Genomic DNA, 23,563 nt, shown 5'->3' with positions numbered 1-23,563 from the left:
TTGAAGCTCTTGCCCGAACATGTGAGTAGGTATGACGATGCAGGGCCGATTCGGAACATCGTGGATAGGCCCGACCAACAAAAAGTCACCCCATCGCCAGAACCTCGCCATCCTCTGTACGGCCTTACTCAACAGTACGACCGCCTCCGTACGTATCGAATTGAATCACCACATCTTCCAAGTCGTATGTCACAAGAGGCGACGAGCAATCAAAATCGTATCGAATGCCATCTTCCGGAGAACGTCCCGCGACAAAAGTACATCTCACATGAGATCATCAGGAGCTTGGATCAACGCCAATATGAACGAGTTGCTTAGCCTCGGCTGCTCCCGGGCCTGCGAACGTCTGCTTCCTGATACCATCAAGACTCAAGAGCCAGTCTTCTGATGCTGACACTGCATGTGTACCGACGATGTGAATGTTGGGACCACTCTTTCGAGTAGACGCCTCTGATGGCGTGATGACTGGGAGTTCTAATGTGATACGCAGGGCGGACGAGCCTTGAACAGTGTGAGCCAATGCTGTCACGAGAGTCACTCGGAGAACGAAGTATTCAATCAGAGAGAAAGAGAGAAAAGAAAAAACTTTCTATCAAACAAAAGGTGGTGTTTCTAAAGAACACCCAAATTGCTGACCTCACCGCTTTCTTCACGCGGTTGGCCAGCAATGCTGTAGCTGGCACGCCATCGCATGCGGACGGCATTGCCTTTGCCTGCAGCAACACCTTGTAAACGGATAGCTTGCTTAATGCCATCGACTTGGTTTGGTGACAAGTTGCGACCGGATTGTGGTTGGAGCTGAAGAGTGAATGCCTGGAATGATTCGTTAGTCTGAAAACACACTGGAATACACGAGTAGTTGAATTCTGGTCATACCTTTGTTACCGCGAGAAGGAGGGTAAAGTCGCTGATGGGTTGAGGAGTCTTGTTGGATATCCTGGCATCGATAGCCAGGTAGTCGTTTGCACCCGCCGGCCGTGAAATATGGAAAACAGCTTTTACGCTCGAGTCGATCACGGTAACAGTGTTAGATTGGGGCTGCTGCGGTTGGGCCGGGAGAGCAGATGAGAAGGTCCACTCATCATCACCGCCCAATAGCGATGCAGCTGACTGAGAGACTGCGGGTGATGCTGTGGGCTTGACTGGTTGTTGAAATTGAAAAGGCGATGCGGTGCGAGAGCTACCGGACAAAGCAGCGAATGGATCCGCTGCCTTTTGTTGTTGGAAGGAGTTCGATGCAGGGGCGGGAGACGAAATCATGCCGAAGGGGTCGTAGTTTGCTCTGGCTGCTTGAGGTTGAGCAGGAGGAGGGATAGCAGCAGGTGCAGGTGCAGGGGTTGGCTGTGAGCTTGAGGGACCAGCGAGATCGGCCAGTCCATTGTTGGGAGAGCCAAGAGTCAAGGCACCACCAGAACCATAGACAGAATCGCCCATGGACAGGCCAAGCAAGTCGTCCTCCAAAGCATTGCCCCTAGATTGAGGAGCTGCCTGCGAAGACTGAGGTTGAGCAGGCTGAGCAGCTTCCTCCTCTTCTGGGCCACCAAAGTCGATCAAAGACAACTCATTGTTAGGTCCGCTCTTAACACCGGCACCACTGATACCCAAAGTGCCAGCAGCGATTCTGTTGGCACCCTCGAGATCGCCCTTCTTGATCAGCTTGTATCTCTCGCTCGTACGGTGGATACTATCGTTGATTTCGAAAAGCTTTGCGACAGCTTCAGTGTCCTCGGACTCTTCCTCGCACATTTTCTGAATTTTTGGGTGCGCGCTGGCCAGGGCATTTGCGAGTTCCTGGTATCATCAGTATTGTATGGCAAGATGGAGCTGCTCATGTTACTCACCTCAAAGACATCACCCTCCTTGATCTCGTCACCTGGCTTATACCCTTGCAACATTTCTTCGAGCAATCTTGCCTTTTGCTGAATCTTGCCAACCTCCTCTGCAGCCTTCGCACGGTAGTCTGTCTTGCGGCGAGTGTCAAAGCCGGCCATGATCTTCATAAGCTTGTTGGCCTCTTGCAAATCGTGAGGGGTGCCCCTGCGAATGAGTTCCTGCAACTTTGCCGACTGAGCGGCGCGTTCTTCCTCCTCCATCTCCTCGGCTGACCTGAGATCGTTTGTGGGATTTAGCACAGCAGCATCCTCTTTCTTGACAGCGGGGAAGGTGTAGCCCTTGTAGCTCAGCAGACGGTGCATGTCGCGGATGAAGCCCAAATCCTCCCTGTACTTTGATGTGACACAGATGGTGGAGCGCCATTCTTCGATGAGTTCAAGGATACGGTTCTGGACGCGGGTAACACGGATGGGAGGGCGTTCGGGGAAGCGACGGACGAGCTCGTTGAGGAAGTCCTTTGTGCTGACCTGGAGGTGGAAAGCATAACCGCAGTTCTTGACACAAATGTCGAGCAGGGTCAAGGACAGCATGGACACGTTAGGATTGCGGTGGTTGACATATTGCACAATAGCGACGGCGGCCTCGCGCGGAGCGTTTCCCTTCTTAGCATTGATCAGGTCGGCTATCTCGAGATTGAGGGCCAGGTTTGGCTCAAAGTTTTGCGGGTCGCAGGCATTATCTGAAGGGAACAGTTAGACGGACAGAGACGCAGTGAAGCACAGAGAGCAGACACACGGATGTAGCGCTGCAACGGGGTTTGGGGAGCAGGTCCCTCATGAACCCAGCGGTCCCGGGCCGCGTATCTAGCTGATGCTGCCTCCACGATGGGCGATTGTGAGGTGTTTCGTGTTGGAAAGCGTGTATGTGACGAGTGTATGCTGGACAAGGAGAGCAGCTTCCAAGTGAAATATTGTAGCGATAGCGAGTATGTTGCAGGCAGCGGTATGCACCACGTTGTGGTGGACTACTGTAAGGTACCTACTCCTCCTAAGCTTCTTGGCGGGCTCGGATTATGACGAAGTCCTCGACTGCCTGACTCGCGTCGATTTTCCTAGACCATCTCGAATTTTGCCTGCAGCTGCCCCTCATCTCGTCATTCTGTCCTTCAATCGTCCACTCGAGGTCCTCCTCTCACTCTATTCCAAACCCACCTCGTTGGTCGCATCTGACTCGAAAACACTTGTCTACAAACCACACTCGACAACAATCACCACATCCAACATGGTCCGCCACAAGAAAGACATGTCCAACAAGGGCAAGCGATATCCAAACAGTCGTTCTGCTCGCCCTCTACCCCCAGCTCGTGGCGAGGAAGGCCAGGTAGATCCTGCCGATTCCAAGCGTCCTCCGTACAAGGCTGCCGCCTGGGATCTCGGCCACTGTGACGCCAAACGATGCAGCGGCAAACGCCTGATGCGTCTGGGTCTCATGCGCGAACTGCATGTCGGCCAGAAGTTCGCTGGTATTGTCGTCTCGCCCAATGCAAAGACCATCGTCTCTCCCGCCGACGCCCCTCTCCTCGAGCAGTACGGTGCTGCTGTTGTCGAGGCCAGCTGGAAGCGTATTCAAGAGGTTCCCTTCGGCAAGATCGGTGGTCCTCACCAGCGTCTCCTGCCATACCTGATCGCTGCCAACCCTACAAATTACGGAAAGCCATGGAGAATGAACTGCGTTGAGGCCCTCGCCGCCTGTTTCTACATCTGCGGCAAGAAAGAGTGGGCCGAGCACATTCTCAGCACCTTCAGTTACGGTCAGGCTTTCCTTGACATCAACGAAGCTGTTCTCAAGAGATACGCTGCCTGCGAGGATGAGGCCGGTATCAAGAAGGCCGAAGAGGCATGGCTGGAAAAGATTGAGAATGAATACACTCAAGATCGTGCCGAGAGAGAGGCCAACGAGGACGATGCTTGGAGAGGCGGTAACCTGAACCGCACTCGTATGCTTGACGAGTCTGACGAGGAGGGAAGTGACGAGGAAAGCGATGGTGAGGAGAGGGAAGACAAGGACGAGGACGATGAGGATGAAGAAGAGGAGGAGGACGACCACGATCCCTACGGCCTACCGCCTTCAGACGATGATGAGGAAGAGATGGCCGAGCTTCGTCGTCGTGTGCTTGCGTCCAAGCCTTTCCAAAATCCCGCCCCTCCTGTTTCCGACGACAAGCCGCAACCAGGTCGCATCGCACAAACAGAACCCAAGCCTCTTCATGATTCGGACGATGAGTCAGGCTCAGATGTAGGCGATGCAGAAGATGACGACTTTGACAATATCATGAACGCAACTCCCATACTGGACCGCTCAGGAATTGGTGCAAAGCAAAAGCAGAAGGCTCAGGATCAGATTAGTGCTCGCTTCTCGAGGACTGTCATCGATGCGCCTTCGAAGTGGCCTGCATGAGCAGTCTCTCACAATTTACGATCATATATTTGTTGATACATCCAGCAAATGCTGTCAATCTTACGTACAGCGAAAACCAAACTTGGCATATGCGCTATGATGCGCTTTTATGTTCTTCCTGCACTCATCCGTTCTTGCCCATAGTGCTGCTGCAGCAGACAAGGTCCTCTTCGTGGTAACATCATTAGACCTGAGCTTGGATGCACATGGCAGCAAAGCAAACGCCGACCGTTGCCGAACAATGTGGAGCTAACGTGGTGCCCCATGAAAAGATTCCGTGCCGCTCCGGCTCTTCTCCAGCTCTTTCGACATCATCCTCTCCACCATGACCGAGTCGTGCCTCGACTCGAGCGGAGCTTCTGCAACCATGAGGCAGCGATCAGCAAGCATATTGGAAATTTCTCTGTTGATCAATGTAACCTGATGTCGGAATCGTGCTGGTAGATTAGTATTAATAGGAGGCTTCGTCTCGCTGTTGTGCTGTAAGTACATTTTCATTTCCCATCATCATGTATGCCTCTCTACTCGCCGCACTCTGTGTGCCAGCACTTGCGGTTGCTCGAACAGTCGTCACCGCCACCGAACGCGTCTGCATCGTCGAGCCTTGTGCAAATGGCGGTGACTCGGCTCCAGCCATCATCGAAGCCTTTGAAAAGTGCGGCCACAACGAAGAGCACTCGCGAGGCAAAGTTGTCTTTCGCAACGAGACCTACAACATTCACAGTGTCATGAACACTACTGGCCTGAAGAATGTCGACGTCGATCTCAACGGTCTCTTACTTTGGGACACAAACATCCCTTACTGGCTCAACCACTCTCTCCCTGTTGGCTACCAGAACCAGTCTTCCGCTTGGTTGTTTGGTGGAGAAAATATAAACTGGGATGGTCATGGTTATGCTACTCTCAATGGTTCTGGACAGACTTGGTATACCTTTATTAATGGAACCAACAACTAGTAAGTGCTGGTCCCTCCTAAGCTGTTAGTGTATACTGACTTCAACATAGTCCTGGAAGACCCCATCAGATCACAATCACTGGAACCAAGAATAGCAACTTTCTGGGTACCCGCTTTGTCGACTCACAGATGTGGACCATGACCATTATCCATAGCGAGAACATTCTTCTTGAAGATATCTATGTGAACAGCGCCGGCGACAAACCCATTGGCTTTGATTTCTCGAGTGAGAACACTGATGGCGCGGATACTGTGTACGCAAACAACATTACTTTCCGTCGTTGGAATGTCACCAACGGAGACGACTCAATAGCCATGAAGGCCAACAGCACCAACATCCTGATCGAGGACTGTGATTTCTACGCCGGCCTCGGCGTTGCCATTGGCAGCATCGGTCAGTACGACAACGTCTTTGAAACCATCGAGAACGTCACTGCTCGTAACATCCGGTCCTACAACATGAGATATGGCGCTTATGTCAAAACTTGTATGTGATACTGTACTCCGTTTCTGTTGTCAGCTACTGACTTTCTAGGGACCGGCAACTCTACTGGCTATCCTCCAAACGGCGGCGGTGGTGGTCTTGGTTATGCTGCCAACATCACGTTCTCCGATTTTGTCTTGTACAACAACACTGGTGTCTATGCACTCACACAATGTACCTCATACAACGGAGCATCAGGAGGTTGTGATTCTAGCAAGTTCAACCTCCGTGATATCCGTCTGCAAAACTGGACTGGTACTGCTGTCAGCGATGTAGTTGGTTCGATGCAGTGCTCAGCTGCTTCTCCTTGTACCGGCATGGAGATCATTGGTATCGATATCCTTGATACTGTTAACGGTACTGCCCCTAGTCAGTACTTGTGTGACAATTTGTCATCTGTTGGGTTCAACTGCACTGGTCCTACATGGGAGGAGAACAGCAGATAGACATAGTAAGCCAAAAGCATGTTTCTCTACTCGACTCTGGGATCTTGACGATAACGTGAAGATGATCTACTCATTGGATACTGCTAGCTCGTTGGAGGATGTCGTTGTACTGCTCTCTGGTAGGTTGCTCACTGGACATCAACTTGTTACTCCAAGACCACTATGCAATCTCATGGCTACTTGTTCCCTAAGTGTGGCCATTAGGGAAGATCATCGAGGCGAGGTCATTGATGAACCTTTCCTCCCAGATGCATCTCCCGGCACTGTAAGGTCTGCCTTCACTTCTCTAGAGCCCATGCAGCTCTCTAGGCCCGCTATGTTCCCCATGACAAATCATCTCTGGTCTGGTGGTCAAGTCACCAACCATCTAATCACCAGCTAACCCAACTCGGCAGTCACTAAATATCTCATTCACTACCACAATCAACCACCAACTTGTTCGAGTTCGAACCAGCTGATCAACAAACCATTTCGCAGCAACTTTCAACTGATTGGTTTTAGAAGCAGGTGCCCCTGAGAAATGTAGGGGGTCGAGTCAAACTTCTGAGGCTGGAGGATGTTTGGGAAAGGAGGAAAGGAGGTTATCATAAACAACACAACAATGACTTGAGAGAGGTAAGCAAAAAGCTCCCGACCACCAGACCAGTGATTTCTTTTTGGCTGAGTGTGGTTGATGCTGACGTTTTGCTTCCTAGATCTCGAATTGATAAGTGATACTGCCATTTTCTATCAAGACTGTTGCGCATCTCTACAGTACGCCCGTCAGATACCAGCACAAAAGAAGACAGAAAAAGCAGGATACTGTGTCCAGTCAAGAGGTTGAATCTCTTTAAGCCGGTGTTAGTGGAAAAGGGTTCAAAGTGGTTGCTCAAGATTGCCGCTTTGTCGACCAATCCATCGCGACTGCCTCAGGCAGCCACCGCAACAAAACCTGCTCGACGCGTCAACAGTAAACACAGCCGCTTCACTTTTCTTGTCCGTCAATTCACCGCAATCACACATCCTGCCCTTCTCCGCTACAGACTGACCGTCGCGTCAAACTGTCTCTTTGGCGCTCGCGGACCCAACCTCTTCCACACCCACGCAACAAAACCTCTGCAGTCTGTTCACCACATCTCGTTCGTCATCACTGCGTCCTACCATTGGCAACTCTAGAAGAGTGGCACCACGCTACACGACATGGAAAGACTCCCTCTCGAGCTGAAGCAGCGCATCTGCAGCTTCCTCCACGCCAACCCCAAGCTGTTCAAGCCCATCCGCCTTGTCTCCAAAGACTTTGCGTCAGCTGCTGCGCCTTATATTATACCTCGCATATTCCTCTTCAGACATCCAGATAGTTGCGACGAGGTCCAGAAGATTGTCCAGCACCCGGTGTTTAGCAAATATGTCACTACCATCGCTGTGGATGTTAGCAAGTTGAAACAATACGTAAGCTTCGAACGGTGGGCCGACGACCACGCAGAATTCCGGTTCCAGTATCCCGATTGGTGTGACTACAGGCCCATAGATATCCACTACGACGAAGATGGCAATCCAGTCCTCACTAATTCCTTTGCGCTGGGTATCTGGATCCGAGCAACTGAAGAATTCAGCCAAGCTTGGAAGGATACCATTGGCGCGCTCGAGGAACTCTACTCTACATTCTACGATAGACAAAAGTCCTTCGCGGACCATGTTCAAGTTGATGCTACCTTCGAAGCTCGATTCTGGAAAACCGTCACAGATGCCTTTGAGACATGTCCCAGACTCGCCAATTTCATCATCGCCCCTCCGAATATACACGATCCGGTCATGCGTAGAAGAGACCTCGTATTCCGCTCATGTCTTGCCACTCCAAGATCGTTCCTGCTGCCTGCAAATCATATCCCGCCTGAAGTTGGCCTGAAAGACATACTCGAAGCTACCAAGAACATCAGAATCGGGTTGAACTCTCTAACTATTGTGGACTTTCCGATCAATTGCGTCCACTTCTCAACGATCACAAGCGTGCGGTCGTTCGAGAGCCTGAAGCATATTCGCATTGGTTTCAATCGGCTTTATGACAATCCGTACACCAGCTTTGGCTTCAGTCTTGAAGGCGTTCTACACGCGGCGCGGTTGCTGGAGACCCTCTGGGTAGAGACGCCGCCTCGTCATGATAACCAGTACGATGCGGGTGGCTTGCTGCGTGCAATCAACTCAGAACATTTTCGAGACATCTTGCTGAGTAACGCTGTCGTTTCAGAAGACGCCATGGTTGACTTTCTGCTTCGTCACTCCGGATCATTGCAGCAGCTGGATCTGGGTATAACTATTAACCCTGGAACCTGGGTTCCGACTTTCCAACAAGTCGCAAAGCAGATGAGGGCGTTGAAAAGAATACAGCTCGTCGGCATATGCGAGATACACGCTTCCGAGAAAGTCATATTCTCTACCCAATGGTGCCTCGAAGCACAAAATTTCATCATCAACGGCGGACAGTTGTCGCAGCCCGAAGCTTACGACTTAGATACAGATTTCGGACCCGACGGTGAGGAACCTCTGAGGAATGGAGATCTGCCAGAGAATGGATTATGGAGTGATTATGATGCCAACGCGAACACCTGTTTCTGAGATCGTGTAGTCTTGATCAATGTGCGGCTTCGTTCGAAGGACGAGAGGAAACCGCACATGTAGCGCGACCAACCGGATGTGTGGGAGGTGGGTGCATGATATAACTTTCGGGAGTGTTCAAGGAGAAGCTTGCATCTGTAGCAGAGGACGTGCGGAGAAAAAGCAAGTGCATTCATGGAAAAGATGTTGCTTGACACAGAACAATACATATTAGCTGAACAGAAAAATCCATAGCTCCGTATCAAACAAGCCAAATCACATTGCTACAATGACTCTCGAAACAGATATTTCTTACGTCGGACCTCAATCATTGATCACTGACACAGTCTATGTCGGAAACTCCAGATTGGACAAGAAAGGATGTTCCGCAAGATTCTCCCAGAACCCAAGATCAAAGTCCCATGCTTCCAGATTCAAGTTGGAAGCCCAAGGTCCCATCTGCCCAGGCGCCGCCGCGTCATGATGAGTACTGATTTGACCATTCGGGTGATGGTCGTGTCTCTCTTCCGAATCGAGAAAGTTCTCAATAGTCTGCGCGGCTCTGGTGAGCAAAGCAAAATTCGGCTCTCTTGGATGGGACAATGCGCCGATTTGTATCTCTGCCACTAAGATCCTGAGATTTTGTAGCACTTTTGCGCGTGAGAGGCCGCCGAAGTGGTAAGGGTTGCGTTGTTCGAGGATGGCGAGGAGGATGATACCAGAAGCCGGTAAACCGTAGAGAATAACTTTCCAGACCAGACCGCTGCCGGAGTTGGCGAGGCGGTCGCGGGCGAGGACGGCTTGAACGACTAGCGTGAGCATCTCATGTGCTATCTGGATCATCTCGTCGTCTGGTTGGGCTAGACTGTTTAACAAGATAAATCGCACCAGGAAGCGAATGTGTATGTGGTCCAGCCGAGCGCTAATCAGAAAGTCGCGCTCGAAAGGACTTCTTCTGTAGTCGTTGAGGCAACTGACATCGTAGCGCATGTGCGTGGGTAATTGTTGCCATTGTGCTTCGGCTTTGGCGCAGATGACACTCGCTCGTTGGACGCAATGTTCGCGATTCTTCTCAATGAACAGCTCCAAGATTTCTTCCTTGAGTAACGCGCATAGAGCCGCCCAACTGCAACCCGCTCGGTAGTCAATCTTGATCTCGTTTGCCTGTCCGCCACTCTCAGTGCCCGAAGTGATCGCATTGATTTCGAATGAGTCCAAAGCAATTGGTATTCGGAAGTGACAGAATCTTCTGCTCAGGCGAGGTGGCCGGCCAAGGAAGATGGAGACTTCCTTGTCGTCGGTGTATATGCGTGCAAATGCACTTTGCCGTAGTTCAACCAAAAAGTTTGGGATTCTGGATCGAGTCTCGACTCGTTCGTGATAGCCAAGTGCGAGCATGGAAGCGATCACATCTCCGAGCCTGCGCCATGAACTGTAACTCTGGTCTCCGTCGACGAAGGTATGCACAATGAAGTTCTCATATTGGAATGCGAGTTGAAGATCGTTCAGACAGTCAAGTGACAGACAGACTTCCAATGCGTGATCACTCAGCCGAGTGGCCAGTTTTCGAAGTCTGAATTTGTCTTCATCAGATTTATACAGGGTAGGGAAGAAGGGGACATCGTTAGTAGCTCTGACTACTGCTGACAGAAATATACCCAAAGTCTCCAACCGAGCATTGTGGCCAGAAAATTGAGCCGCATATGCATTGAAGGTTGTTTCGGGGCCGAAGAGCAATGGACTTTGTGAATTCCGAGTCAAGTGTTCCATACAATTGTCTTTGGGTTGTCCAGAGTTTAGAGCTTCATCCATGCTATCCACGCACGAATCCAGAAGACTCTCGGCATGCGAAAGACTGATACCCTTGGCAAGCCAGAACGAGACTAGATCTTTCAGAGTACTCAATGGGTATTCTTCGAGAAGCAGTTTTATCAATGACGTGCCTTGTCTGCAGGCGATATCATCGTTGTCAAGCACTGCGGGTACAGACACTCCAGCCGGCACAGAGTCAGGTTCTGGCTGAGCCGTTGATGGTTCGTGATGTCGAGGAGAAATATGACTGAAAATCGCAGCAGAACTCAACGAGCCTTGGAAGCCTGGATTTGGATAAGGTCGAATGGTTGGCGTCGCTGCTGCGGTTGGTGGTGGCTCGGATTCTCGAGACTGACTGCCATTGCTAAAAGATCATTAACACCCGCTCAAAAAATTGTGAAACTTCTGCTTGAGTTTTACCGTGAAAGGTTTGTTCTAGGCGAAGGACCTAGATCTGTTCGTCTTCTCTTGAACGGCGATATTCGATATTCGCAAGCGTCGGCTCTATTGGCACCCAAGCATCGAGTGCATACCGGCCGAACGTGGTCACAGGCCAATTTGGACTTCCTACAAGGCTCGCAAGCTGCCTCACGAGGTGGCATAATTTCCTGATGCAAGTCGCGTTTTTCCTTCTGCTGCTATGGTTAGGTCGGAGTAAGGAGATGCAACAACACTCCGATTCGATAGGAGTGTTCGGCGAGTTCGGTTGAGAGCGGCTTGGCAAGGAGAATGAGGGGTGTCCCCACGCCTCGGTCGATACTGCCCCGCTTACTCCGATGACAACGACATGTCGTGGTTTCCGAGCATACGTCTCAGTCATTTCTCTTGACAGTCGTTCGTATCGAATAGTCAGTTGACCAAGTCTGTTCTTGATTCATTGGATCTGAAACCATCTCAACGATGGCCTCCACCTCAGAGGACACCATCACCTTGGCCGATTATATCTTTGCAAGACTACACCAACTTGGCATTCGGTCGGTGTTTGGAGTACCAGGCGACTACAATCTTCGGTTGTTGGACTTCGTTGAGCCTGCAGGCTTGCACTGGGTTGGCAACTGTAACGAATTGAACTCTGCATACGCGGCCGATGCATACGCTAGAATCCATGGCACAAGTGCACTTATTAGCACATTTGGAGTAGGGTTTGTTGATCAAGTCACTTCCTTGACAGCATATACTAATAGTCTCTAAGGGAGCTGTCCGCCGTCAATGGTATTGCTGGTGCCTATGCTGAAAAGGCTCCCATCATCTCCATCGTTGGGACGCCAGCCAGGGCTACGCAGGAGGCTCGTACCAGTGTACACCATACATTCGCCGATGGTGATTTCACTCGCTTTGCAGCGATGCATGTACATGTGACGGTCGCTCAGGCAAACCTTTTGGATCCTCGTACCGCTCCGGGACAATTTGATGTGACTGTGCAACAGGCCCTGATCCACAGCCGTCCGGTATATATCCAAATACCAGCCGATATGGTGGATGTGAAAGTGTCTTCGACAGGCCTCAAGTCCGACATTTCTTTACCGCCAACATCACATGGAGACAACGAGTTAAGAGTCGGCCGTCGTATCCTCGAACTCATAAATTCGGCTAAGAAGCCCATGATATTCGTGGATGGTGAGAGCAGGTGTTTAGACATCCTCGACGAGATTAACCAGCTTGTTAAGACTACAGGATGGCCTGTATGGACCTCGCCCTTCGGGAAAGGCTTGGTAGACGAGCATCTGGAGAGCTTCCAGGGTATCTACAACGGCGACTTAGGTAGCGAGAGCGCAAAGTTATACTTCGAATCCGCAGATCTGGCTCTGGTTTTTGGCCCTCACTTCAGCAGCACAAACACTGCCTTATTCTCAACCATTCCAAAGCAGGCAGTCTCGGTTTCATTCTCCGAACGTCATGTCAAGATCGGACATGAGATTACTCGCGATGTGTCGAACAAGAAGCTCGTAGCGGAATTGCTACAACAGCTAGACAGCAGCAAGATCTCGAAACCTGAAGGTCCTTCGAAACCAGATCGGGCACAACCATCGGTTGAGTCGTCTGGAATGCTCACTCAAAGGGATTTCTATCGTGTAATCAACCCCATGCTCAAGCCTGGCGACATCGTCATGGGCGAGACCGGTACAGCATCCCATGGCAGTCGTGATCTTGTGCTCCCGTCTGGGAGTTACTACTTCACAGCTGTCACTTGGCTGAGTATCGGTTACATGCTACCCGCTGCTCTAGGCGCAGCGCTCGCCCGTAAGTATCTGGACTATCACACTAACAATCTCTTATAGACTAACCGCGTATCTAGAGCGTGATTCGGAGAAGTGGAGACTTAGACCAGGCACCGCAAATGCCTCCGAAGACCGAGTAGTGTTATTCATTGGCGACGGCAGTCTACAGATGACTGTACAAGAGATCAGTACAATGATCAGAGAGAAATTGAATATTGTCATTGTAGTCATCAACAACGACGGCTACACCATCGAGCGTGTCATACACGGACGCAAGCAAACATACAACGACATTGCTTCTTGGAGATATCTGCAAGCACTCAACATGTTCGGGGCTACCGACGAGGAAGTCGCGACCAACACCTTGTCTGCCAAAAGTTGGGGCGAGCTGAAGGAAGTGTTGAAATCAGATACGCTCTCGAGCGGGAAAGGCGTCAGGATGCTTGAAGTATTCATGGAACGTGAGGATGCTTCAGGTTTCTTGTTGAAGCTTCTGAACAATCAGAAAGCTCGCGAGTCGGCCAAAATTTGAGTACCGGTTACGGCTACATGGAGCACATCGCTTGAATTATGACTTGGACGACCGATCATGATGAGCGGTCAACAAGGCTATTTGGGGATGTGTTTTTCAATCATCATGAGGCCATGGATGATACTGTCACGCGGCAACAATCGTCGTGAGACGTGTTGGCGATTTTGTACTACACGTGTGTTGCGTGATCTCCTATAGGAGGGTCCAGTGCTTGTCTCTGTCAGGGCTGTAGACTCGTGCTAGACCTTATCATATTTGAAGATATTTGCGTAATTCTTGATATAACCATCGTATCTTACTGCCCTAGGTTGTTGGTGTCACGTCGGCTTTCAACTTCCCTATCGGATCGAATGTTGCGGTTGAGGTCGTTCCACCCGGTACGGCTTTCAACTGCTTCTTATCTACACTAGTCATACCTGATACGCAAGGGGGTCGGATTGCTAAACGTAAGAGATTACTCCGAAGGATGGAAACACCAAAAGCTCAATACTCCGAGTTGTCCGACCATCTTTCCTGATTGTTACCTATATGTATACCTTTGTTTGTCCGCATTTGCTGGCCATTAGAAATTCATTTCGGAGTGTTTTCGATTGTACATCTCCAATTCAATTGTGTCAACCAGAGATTCAATTGACAGACTACATCTTTATTTTGTTTGGGTAGTCCTTTATTTCATCAATTCAACTCGCATTGTAATCACCATGTTGTCCCAAGCAATTGCCAACTACACTTCCCACCGAAGCACATCGGACCCGCTCCCCTCAGGTCCTGCCCCCTTCACCTGCTCAGAATCCTTCAAACTATGTCGACCAGGCACAAAACCTCTCGCCAAGAACTGGGATCACCACCTCAGCACAGAATGCCGTAACCGACTACCCTCAAACCTCAAAGCATCAGCCAGCAGTGTGAAACCCGGAGCTGATGGTGCACCGATCATCCCACAACGACAAATCAGTCTAGGCGCCGGTCGACCCATCCCAGAGTACTTCCCTTGGGACTCATTCGAGTTATCCGGGAAACACAGCAGAGGGCCATTAGACGCAGAAGATGAAGCAGTGGTCATGCCATGTACAAGAGGCGAGCAAGATTTCGACTTTGCAGTTGCATTGAACTACGGTTATGCAGCTGGATCGCCACAGCTGTTGAGATTCATCACTGAGCACATCGAAATGATTCATGATCCGCCATACGATGACTGGGAAACTTGTTTGACCAGTGGAACTACCTCGGCCATGGATACAGTGTTTCGTATGTTCTGTAACCGAGGAGATTGGATCGTCACAGAAGAATACTCGTATCCTGGAGCCATCGAGGCTGTTACACCGCTGGGCATCAACATCCTAGGTATTAAGATGGATGGCCAGGGTCTCATTCCTGAGGATCTGGAGAATAAGTTGAGGTCGTGGGATCCTTCTAGGGGACGCAAGCCTTCGGTAATGTATATTGTGCCTTGCGGCCAGAATCCTACGGGCGCTACTCAGTCGGCGGAGAGACGGAGGAAGATCTATCAGGTTGCTGAGGAACATGATCTCTACATCATCGAGGATGACCCTTACTACTTCTTGAAGCTACATTCGAGATCAGAGTCTGGAGATGACTCGCCAATGCCGGTTGACGAGTATCTGCGACAACTGCCACCGTCATATCTCTCTATGGATGTCTCTGGCCGTGTTGTGCGTCTGGACGCCACATCAAAGATTCTCGCCCCTGGACTCCGATGCGCATGGATGACATGTTGCTCTCAGATTGCCGAAAAGTACATGAACTACACTGAAGTGGGCAGTGTGGCGCCTTCCGGATTCTCTCAGGTTGCCATGTACAAGTTACTTGATGTGACTTGGGGTCATGATGGCTTCATTCGCTGGCTCGCATTCTTGTCCCACCAGTACCGTCAACGACGAGATGCCTTGGTCGCTGCTTGTGAGAAGTACTTGCCACCGGATCTGTTCACTTGGGTCGTACCCGAAGCTGGCATGTTCCTCTGGCTTCATCTTCAGTCACCAACTCCACGTGTGTCATGCTCGTCTTGCTCGGATTGTTCGATGGAGAAGGAGAAGGCGGCTCTGTTGGACCTTGAAGAGAGGATCTACAATCGTTCTATGGAGAAGGGAGTAGTGATTAGCAAAGGAAGTTGGTTTGCCGCTGAGCCTGATCAACTAAAGGGTATCAAGCTCCGTCTGACCTTCGCAACGGCACCTCTCGACAGCTTCGACTGGGCAGTCAAGCAGTTCGCAGACGCAGTAAAGAGCGAGTTGTAAAGTACTTAGGATACTCGTCCGGAATGTATCAAGAGTCACCTTTTTTTCACCTCTCCCCACAGACCATTGTCGTGTGATGCCTCCATAACAACGCACAGTTGTGGCAGCTTGGGAAGAATACCCAAGGCAAGTCCCGATATGTAACATAACATGCTTCGACCAGTCTTCAGCAGCACATAATGTAAGTTCCTCCGATTGGTCTCTGGCCGCATACCCTCGGGTTTTGGAACATCGATTTGTGGCAGAAACAACGGATGATGAGTAGTTGCTCCCATCTTCATGTCAGCCATAACTCCCCCTGCCATCAGGTATCCACCTGCTCTTTTTTCTGCGCGAGTAGTTGCACCTTTCGACTCCAGAGTTGCAATGGTAGCTCGTTTCTTGGTAGGTGGATCTTTGCGCAAATCTTGCCAGGTGTAGGAGCTTGTTGATGGTGCTGCAGTTGCACGTTGTGATTGGTGATGTGGAGGAGTCGTTGCAGAGATCGAAAGGTGCTGGTTCGGAGATATGGTGTGTTTGTGTCGACGGCCTGGTACTTTCTTTCTTTTACCGGAAGGCATAACGAACAATCGGCTGATAATTTTCAGGTGAGATAAGGATGCTTAGTTCGCAAGGGGAGTAGGTTGATAGATGCAACAGTGAGTATCAGAAAGGAGGCAGGACCAACTGAAACGATCGGAATGCAAAGTACCTTCCACATTCTAGGCAAGCTCCTGGAGAGCTGACGATGACATGTCTCTTCATAGTCTCTACCTTTTTGTTCAAGACTGTAGAACCGGCATGACATGTCTTTGTACACGGAGGCTCTGATGCACTGTGTTGGCTACAATGCTGCCCAAATGTTGCATTGATTCGGTGGGTCTGAGAAAGCAGGAGCGACTCAGGCTCTGCGAAATACGACATCTACCTACGATGCTGCATTCGCTTTTCGTGCAACTTGCTCGCCCACACCTGCCTCACTGGCAGCACTTGCACTCGAATCAGGCCGAGACACAGCCTGATTGATGTTCTTCTGCAAGCCCAATCCAGCAGTACTGTTTTGCTTCGCATTGCTCAGTACACTCTCACCATCGTCCATACTCGGCGGCTCTTCCGTCAATTTTCTGCCGGTGAACACGCCACTAGCTGAGTCAGGCGACAACACTGGTGCATTGTTTGAAGATGTCGAGAGACGGGGAGAGTAGGGCCCGTGGCTTCTAGTAGGTCCCAGGCCACGATGCACCTCAGTAGATTGGCGTTTAGCAGGACGTATGGTGTTGTCGGTGTTTTGCTTTTTCGGGGCGCCGCCACCACCTACCCAAGTCGTACCTTCACTCTCGCCTTGATTGAGGTGGAGGAATCGCTGTACTTTGGTTGCATAACTCTCTTCTTCATCCTCATCGTCATCACTGCCCTCGAAGTAAATGTCATCCCAAACAGCAGAACCTTGCGGATTGAGCTTATGCTTGATCGCACCACCGGCACTTTCTTGCAGTGGCTTCAACTCATCTCGATCTTCGCGCATGTCTGACGCACTTCTTTGAAGAGGCTTTCGCGCGTTTTGACCCTTGACCTCCTCGCCCGCCTCGTGATCAGCTTCGGAGTACTCTTTGGCACGATCGACAGCTGGTTCGTCTTCATCTCTGGTCGTCGCAGTGAATGTGTCTCCGAAGTGCGTATCGCAAAGATGCTTGACCACAGGCCAGCCATACGCATTGGCGAACATTCTTCGCACAATCATGTTGTTGTGTGCATCGGGTTCAAGGCGAACCAAGACCTTTCGCCAGGACAAGTCTTTGTGGTATGCTCGTGCAATCTTCTCTTCCACTTTCATGTTTCCCATATCAATTGGGGCCGCATCATCGCGAGAAGAGTGAGATGTTCTGAACGTTGCCGAGTCTGAAGAGAACGAACGCCCTATTCTACTGGGACGCTTGATTGGAGGCGGCGGAATGTCCTCGGGGTGGTAGATCCTGTCATGGAAGATGGTGCGCTCTCGAGATGCCGGGTCGATAAGCCAAGTGGTCGACGGAATGGGAGGATGAAGGATGTCGCTGGCTGCCTCAAAGATGGATGTGCTCGGAGGCGCTAGAGCGTCTGGATTCGAGTTCATCGACCCTCCACGAGTTGCTACTGGGCGCTTGCTTGGCCTCATAGTCGGGTTGTCGGTCGTGCCTCTACTGTTCCGGCGGGCTCTTGTATGGACCTCTTCACCAGACTCATCGTTCGCTTTTACGTCAACAGTCTGACCACGACGGACGGCCTTCATTGTTTTTGGAGACTGACGCTCGGGCGTGCCTCCAGGACGGAAGAAACTGAAGAGACCGTTCAAAAGTCCTCCGCTCTGGTTTGCTGAGCCGGTCGAAGATTCACCACTCCCGTGGTTTTGAGTTCTCAAGAACTGGCTTGTGGACGGCTCAGTGACAGATGTTGTCGAGTCTCTGTTGTCGTCGGTTGTTGCCTCCGTCGGTGGTTGTGGAACATCATTGCCCTGTTTTCCTGCTGGAGTGTCGGCTCCAGATCCTTCGTCTTCGGTACCTGCAACACTCCCCACGCCGTTGTTTCTAAGTGCCTTAGGCAGTGCGTTGGCGCCGGTAAGCTCAGCCCAGCCGAATTCGGCCAATGTACCTATCAGACCATTCTCGCGGCGAGCCTTGTCTACTTTACCAAGACCACCCCAATCGAGGAACAGCAGACAACTAGTCCGCAGCGGTACGATGCCATCGTTGACGACGTTTGAATACACAGTTCTGTTACGGAACATGCGCAGGACTGTGTGCGCAGGGCCAGTGGGGAGGATGCGCAAAAGGGGCTTTGCTCCTGGGTCCTCTTGGTGCTCCTCTTTCGTGCCAGCTCCAAATCCTCCCATCATGGCGTTCCAACCACTCTTCGCGATGTTAGGGGCACGCCATGTCAATCCAAGATCCTGTCCCGTGCGTCCGACAAGGCCGAAATCCAAAGCGAACTTGACATACATTGGATTCTCGTTACTCAAGCCGAGCATAGGAGAAGCCATACAGATGAAGTTGATTGGCTGGATCTGTTCGAAGAACTGCGGTGCATGCTTCTGGATGTAAGCCACTGCGTATGTCTGGATGAGACCACCGAGACTATGCCCGATGAAGCTGATACTGGTAAAGGTGTAGGGAAGCTCTTCAGCTTTGCTGTCGTCGTGGTGAATGCTACTCCCTTGATGTGCAGGCTCGCCGTCTCTGGCAGTCTTAGTGGCCTGAGATTTGAACTGATCTGTAAAAGATCGCGTCATGGACTTTTTGACCGGTTGGAAAGGTTGATCAGGATAGGTAAAGTTCAATACGAACTTCGCCAGACGCTTTCCGAGGTATTGAATGCCCTTTTCGGTTTTGATGGCATTGCCGTTGAAGCCACGCACAATGACTTGTTCTTCATCGTCATCACCATCGTCTTCAAGATCTTCCTGACCTCCTGACAGAGGTGCAGTCGTGGCTTCTTCATTCGGCTTGTCGTCAGTCGAAGGGTCCGGCTGTTCCGATGAGCCGTCAGACTTGCTCTGCGATTTCTTGTATGCAGCCTTCCTGTTCCTTGCATCAATTCTCGCCTGCCTGACTGTAGCGTCTATACTCTCTTTCATGTAAAGCATGTCGGCACCAATGTTGCTGTGGAGGCCATGGGTGAGAACGACAAGATGTATCTTCTTTTTCTTCTTGGGAGGTTCCTCTTTCGTTTCCTCAACGGTAGTTCGCGAGTCCTTTGACTTGCGTAGCGACTCTTTCGAAGATCGAGCATGTTTCTGAGTATTGTTGGTTGGGAGAGCAGGCTTGTCCCAGAGCGCCTGGGTGTCCTCAACGACGAGTTTGACGGCGCGCGAATAGAGACCCTTTTGTTGGCCAACACTGTCCCTACGTTTGTCCTTCTGATGGTCATGAAGTTGACCAGGGGTTCCGTGACCATGGCCAGCGACGGCTGCAAAGCCAAGATCCAAGCTTCTCTCATCCCGACCGACCAATAGCTCAAAGTGGACAGCGGCCGTGCTGGAAAACAGTATCTGGGAAGCAATCTCGATTATCCATGTGGCACTCGGTGGGCCTTTCTTGTCGTCTCGGTAGGCATCTTGAGAAGCGCGATTCTGACGACCTAATGCGAAAGTGTTGCCTGTCTCTCGGATGTTCTCGGGAACAGTCAACTTTGTTGTCCAGCTCGAACCCGCTTTGAGCAGTGGTTCAAAATCCGGCACGCCCTCCTTTTGTGGGTCATCGACTTTGTGATTTGGGTTGAAAGAGGCAGGATACGAGGCGACATGCAGGTTGTACGGACCGTGGAGGTATGCGGCACGCAGCGGGATGGCCGAGGTGTTCTTGATCTTGAGGTGCAGATGGGTAGGGCTGGGCAATATGCGATCATTGCTGGGCGTGTAGGTCAAGGTGAAGCTAGAGAGGCGTCAGAAGACAGGGCGTCGACGCGTACAAGATGTTGGTCGTATGACATACCGCACCACTTCTCCCACCTTGACGCTGCCGGCTTGGTGAACAAGCAGCATGTTGTTACGAATACTGTAGATGTGCCCTTGAGCCTTGTCTCTCTACCACAAAACTATCCAAAGTGTGCACCTGACCATCTGCTTATGATGCAATTGGCGCCTTCATGGCTTTGTTTGTGTCGAAGATGATACTGGCTGTGGATATATGAATGTGGTGCACGTTTCTACACGAGTAGAGGGACGACAGAAGACATGGCCTTCGGCATCGTGCTTCGTCATAACCGCAAGCATGAAATGTTTTGATTCCCGAGGCCGCTGACGCTTTGGCTGTTCTGCTTGCACAGCCACAACAATCTCCCGGCATCCGTCCTCGACATCCGACAAGCCGGTACACTGTTCGACTGACGTTCAAACACCATCTTCGAATCGGCCATAACAGCTATTTAAACCCCTCAGCGAGGTCTGCTAATGGTTTGAGGAGGTACCCGAGACACTCGGATGAGTTGCAGGCACGCACCTCCCTCTGCAAGGTCGTGCTTGTAGAGATTCTCCTTCTTCGAGCTAGTGTTTGTCTTATCGATGTTCGTGATGTACCGAACTGCAAAGCTTGTGTACCAGTCGAGCCCTCTGAAGCATTTGATCGGGTTGGCTGTTTGATAGGTAAGCACCGGAAGTGCAAGGAACGGGTGCCAAGAGAGATGGTATGAGGTCAAGAAGTGGATTACCCCGCGATCCCGAAGGCATCATCTTTACAAGGCTGAGGTTACATTCGAGTTCCATACCGTCTCAGCTTGTATACCCTTGAACCCAAGCCAAGATCGGTGCCTGATCAGAAACTCGTTGTCGTGGCCTCGAAAAACAAAAGAAGACAGTTGTAGTCTTGTCTCAGCTGGCCTGGACTATCAATCATTGCACCTTCTGACCCAAGCCCCGCCTCTCTTCTTTATCTAAACATCACCTAAGCTTCGCAGCAACCATCCACCCACCAGCCATCCACCATGTTTGGCTTTGTAGCTGATATACTCACGTATGGAATGGCTCCTTGATTGTGTATAACCACTGACACTTCTATCACAGCTCGGTGACGTCGATTCTCTTCCCCATCTTCGCATCGTACAAGGCGCTGCGCAGCTCAGACCCAGCCCAGCTAGCACCATGGCTCATGTACTGGACCACTCTGTCACTCGCCCTCGCCGCTGAATCCTTCCTGTACCCCATCCTCAGCTGGGTTCCCTTCTACTCGTGGATCCGATTCGGTGCTCATCTCTACCTCGTGCTGCCCGGCCAGCAAGGCAGCGTCTTTGTCTATCAAAACTACATCCACCCCTTCCTCTACCAACACGAGCGCGACATCGACCGCTTCATCACAAACAGCCATGACAAAGCAAAAGCAGCCGGTCTGCAATATCTCAAACAGGGCATCGAGTGGGTCAAGGTTAACCTCCTCGGTATGCAACCTCGTCGCCCCACTCCTCCTGCTAGCAGAAACGTGAGCTACAGCCAAGCTCTGTTGAACCGCTTTGTCATGCCCTCTGCTCGTCCCGACGGTTACAGCGGTGCTTCATCTTCGCAATCTGCTCCTGGTGCCAATGACTTGTTCTCCATGCTCGGCGGCATGATGGCTCAAGCTGCTGGACCCGGCGGCCCATCTCGCTCTCGCGATGCACAAGCCAGAGACCTCAGCGCCAGCGGAAACCTCGTACCCCAGAACCTGTCGGGTGACGAACGTAGTGCCTTCGTCTCGACACAAAAGGACTATCTGCGCACTCTTCTCGAAGCTTTCGACAAGGAAGCCTCTCGTGAACACACACCAAACACTTCTCCGCCCTACCCTACCAACGATGGTCCTGGACCAAACTTCCAGGACTTCTTGAGACCTGCTGCTGAAGGTCTGCTCAACAGAAACAAGAGTGAGACTGAATTTGAAGATCTTGGCTACGAGCACGTATCCACGGGAAGCAACAGACCCAGCCCCAAGCCCCATGAGAAGAGTGGCAGTTGGAGCAAATGGGTGTGGGGCAACTATGGCGAGAAGGACTCTGCTGCTGGACAAAAGAAGAATGATTGATCTTTTCAAGTGATATCGATGAAGTAGGGGGTCAGGTGTTTGCTAGGAACAGGTGTTTATTAAGATGGAATGGAACGGGCGGACTGGAGATTTGATGGACTGGCGTTTCATTCTCGGTTGACTTCTGGCTTTCTCCTATACCTCATTCTATGTGCTCTTTGCTGTATGCAACCTATTTGCAGATCGTTCTTCCAAGTATCCATCATTGACGTGAAGAGGATAGATGATGTGCTCTTTTCCTACGTTCACATATGCACGATCTGTTCTGCTCAATACCGAATGCTGATACGAAGGAGATGAGAATGCTTTATACCACGAGCGCTATGAGTAATGAGAGAAGAGAAACAAAGATATAGTACAAAACGGCAGCAGCATGCCAGTTTCGCAATCATCCACTGCCCGGTTTCATATTCTCGAGATCGTTTTCGCGGTTGTCCGCTCGTGCTTCATCGAGCATCTTGTCAATGCCACGATCCTTGAGTGCACGCTAGAGGATATCACCCGTGTCAGTGATTGATTCGTTACAGTGGATGAAAGGAAAGGGCAGCAGTAGCTCAAGACTTACACTCAGACATTGCTTGTATTTTGCAAACAGAGGTTCGCATTCATCCGATGTTGCTGTGCCGCGGAGGTATTCTGTAAAGGCGGTCTGTCAGTCTTGCATCTTCTTGCTTTCTTCCGCCGTTCGCGTTATGAGATGGAAAGGCGCGAAGTTCCTCGCTGGTCGTCGGAATCAGAGCCCACGCTGGTAATCAAAAAACAACAGAGCAAGAACATTCAGAATGCAACAAATAAAGAACATAGGGAGGATCCAAAACTCAGAAGGCAAGGAACGGAATTGGAGATTGAAAAAACCTACTCTCGCTGTACCATTTCAAAAAGCAGCTGTCATAACGCCTGTTTTTGCAAGAAAAGCATACAATGTCAGCCAAAATTGTCTCTTCCACGGTACAATCCAACGCGTCTTCACATTTACACAGGTGTTTTGCGTGGGTTTCGAGACAAAAAAGAACAAACTTACTCCTTGACTTCATTACACTCTGTAGCTAGTGATGCCGACATGTCTGTGGCTTTTTGCTGTTGTGCGTTTCTGCTCTGCTTTTTCCTTGTCTTGCTGGCTTCGTCCGTACTAAAAAGAGACTCGATAGCTGTGATGTAGTGGAGGTGTTCGCGAATGATGTGTAAAGTGTAAGATGTTGATATGTTGTCGTGGTATTGTTCGATATCCTGTTAGCAATTGTAGACTTTAAGAGATCGAGACAAGAAGGCGTGGTTGGTCGCATGAAGAGATGTGGCGTTGGCCTGTGGCGCAGCAGACAAAAAGCACCACCACGTTTCAATCGAACATGGTCGTGTGTACAACAGTTCCATGATGGAAAGGAGCAAACTAGCCACACACTCAGAACAGTCCATACAATGTGATACGTAAACACCATTTCTTGCTTCTCACTACAGTTACAACAGATCGAATACCATTGTGCAAGATGTCAGTC

At 50.7% G+C, this 23,563-nt stretch overlaps 11 protein-coding genes across 11 annotated transcripts; 6 read left to right on the top strand and 5 right to left on the bottom strand.

Moving 5' to 3' along the window:
• Positions 1-612: 612 nt before the first annotated feature.
• Positions 613-2,670, bottom strand: M436DRAFT_77268 (VHS-domain-containing protein; the record flags this gene model as incomplete). The annotated part of the gene is made up of 4 exons (XM_013576876.1): positions 613-813; positions 877-1,791; positions 1,842-2,572; positions 2,625-2,670. 4 exons carry the CDS (start codon positions 2,668-2,670, stop codon positions 613-615), a joined length of 1,893 nt encoding a protein of 630 aa, XP_013432330.1.
• Positions 2,671-3,114: 444 nt separating this feature from the next.
• Positions 3,115-4,230, top strand: M436DRAFT_16009 (DUF367-domain-containing protein; the record flags this gene model as incomplete). Its single annotated transcript, XM_013576048.1, has 1 exon — positions 3,115-4,230. A coding segment is annotated over one exon (1,116 nt), but the record flags the coding sequence as incomplete, so codon positions are not given.
• A 569-nt stretch (positions 4,231-4,799) lies between these two features.
• M436DRAFT_36689 (pectin lyase-like protein) lies at positions 4,800-6,175 on the top strand (the record flags this gene model as incomplete). Its single annotated transcript, XM_013576445.1, has 3 exons — positions 4,800-5,245; positions 5,296-5,732; positions 5,781-6,175. The coding sequence occupies 3 exons, from the start codon at positions 4,800-4,802 to the stop codon at positions 6,173-6,175; spliced, it is 1,278 nt and encodes a 425-aa protein (XP_013431899.1).
• A 1,179-nt stretch (positions 6,176-7,354) lies between these two features.
• M436DRAFT_68581 (uncharacterized protein) lies at positions 7,355-8,767 on the top strand (the record flags this gene model as incomplete). Its single annotated transcript, XM_013576732.1, has 1 exon — positions 7,355-8,767. One exon carries the CDS (start codon positions 7,355-7,357, stop codon positions 8,765-8,767), a length of 1,413 nt encoding a protein of 470 aa, XP_013432186.1.
• A 327-nt stretch (positions 8,768-9,094) lies between these two features.
• Positions 9,095-11,160, bottom strand: M436DRAFT_68580 (uncharacterized protein; the record flags this gene model as incomplete). Its single annotated transcript, XM_013576731.1, has 2 exons — positions 9,095-10,902; positions 11,007-11,160. 2 exons carry the CDS (start codon positions 11,158-11,160, stop codon positions 9,095-9,097), a joined length of 1,962 nt encoding a protein of 653 aa, XP_013432185.1.
• A 298-nt stretch (positions 11,161-11,458) lies between these two features.
• On the top strand, positions 11,459-13,309 carry M436DRAFT_59378 (pyruvate decarboxylase; the record flags this gene model as incomplete). Its single annotated transcript, XM_013576577.1, has 3 exons — positions 11,459-11,700; positions 11,751-12,799; positions 12,855-13,309. The coding sequence occupies 3 exons, from the start codon at positions 11,459-11,461 to the stop codon at positions 13,307-13,309; spliced, it is 1,746 nt and encodes a 581-aa protein (XP_013432031.1).
• Positions 13,310-14,010: 701 nt separating this feature from the next.
• On the top strand, positions 14,011-15,567 carry M436DRAFT_36769 (PLP-dependent transferase; the record flags this gene model as incomplete). Its single annotated transcript, XM_013576463.1, has 1 exon — positions 14,011-15,567. The coding sequence occupies one exon, from the start codon at positions 14,011-14,013 to the stop codon at positions 15,565-15,567; it is 1,557 nt and encodes a 518-aa protein (XP_013431917.1).
• Positions 15,568-15,613: 46 nt separating this feature from the next.
• M436DRAFT_68577 (uncharacterized protein) lies at positions 15,614-16,127 on the bottom strand (the record flags this gene model as incomplete). The annotated part of the gene is made up of 2 exons (XM_013576730.1): positions 15,614-15,674; positions 15,718-16,127. The coding sequence occupies 2 exons, from the start codon at positions 16,125-16,127 to the stop codon at positions 15,614-15,616; spliced, it is 471 nt and encodes a 156-aa protein (XP_013432184.1).
• A 347-nt stretch (positions 16,128-16,474) lies between these two features.
• M436DRAFT_77261 (DUF676-domain-containing protein) lies at positions 16,475-20,062 on the bottom strand (the record flags this gene model as incomplete). The annotated part of the gene is made up of 2 exons (XM_013576875.1): positions 16,475-19,952; positions 20,013-20,062. 2 exons carry the CDS (start codon positions 20,060-20,062, stop codon positions 16,475-16,477), a joined length of 3,528 nt encoding a protein of 1,175 aa, XP_013432329.1.
• Positions 20,063-21,000: 938 nt separating this feature from the next.
• On the top strand, positions 21,001-22,070 carry M436DRAFT_36771 (uncharacterized protein; the record flags this gene model as incomplete). The annotated part of the gene is made up of 2 exons (XM_013576464.1): positions 21,001-21,029; positions 21,080-22,070. 2 exons carry the CDS (start codon positions 21,001-21,003, stop codon positions 22,068-22,070), a joined length of 1,020 nt encoding a protein of 339 aa, XP_013431918.1.
• Positions 22,071-22,458: 388 nt separating this feature from the next.
• Positions 22,459-23,132, bottom strand: M436DRAFT_36486 (uncharacterized protein; the record flags this gene model as incomplete). Its single annotated transcript, XM_013576404.1, has 4 exons — positions 22,459-22,557; positions 22,636-22,706; positions 22,930-22,967; positions 23,092-23,132. The coding sequence occupies 4 exons, from the start codon at positions 23,130-23,132 to the stop codon at positions 22,459-22,461; spliced, it is 249 nt and encodes an 82-aa protein (XP_013431858.1).
• Positions 23,133-23,563: the final 431 nt, after the last annotated feature.

Source organism: Aureobasidium namibiae (assembly GCF_000721765.1).
Source record: "Aureobasidium namibiae CBS 147.97 unplaced genomic scaffold scaffold_1, whole genome shotgun sequence".
Classification (NCBI taxonomy): domain Eukaryota; kingdom Fungi; phylum Ascomycota; class Dothideomycetes; order Dothideales; family Saccotheciaceae; genus Aureobasidium; species Aureobasidium namibiae.
Note: the sequence above shows the minus strand (reverse complement) of the source record. Positions and strands in the feature narration are given on the sequence as shown.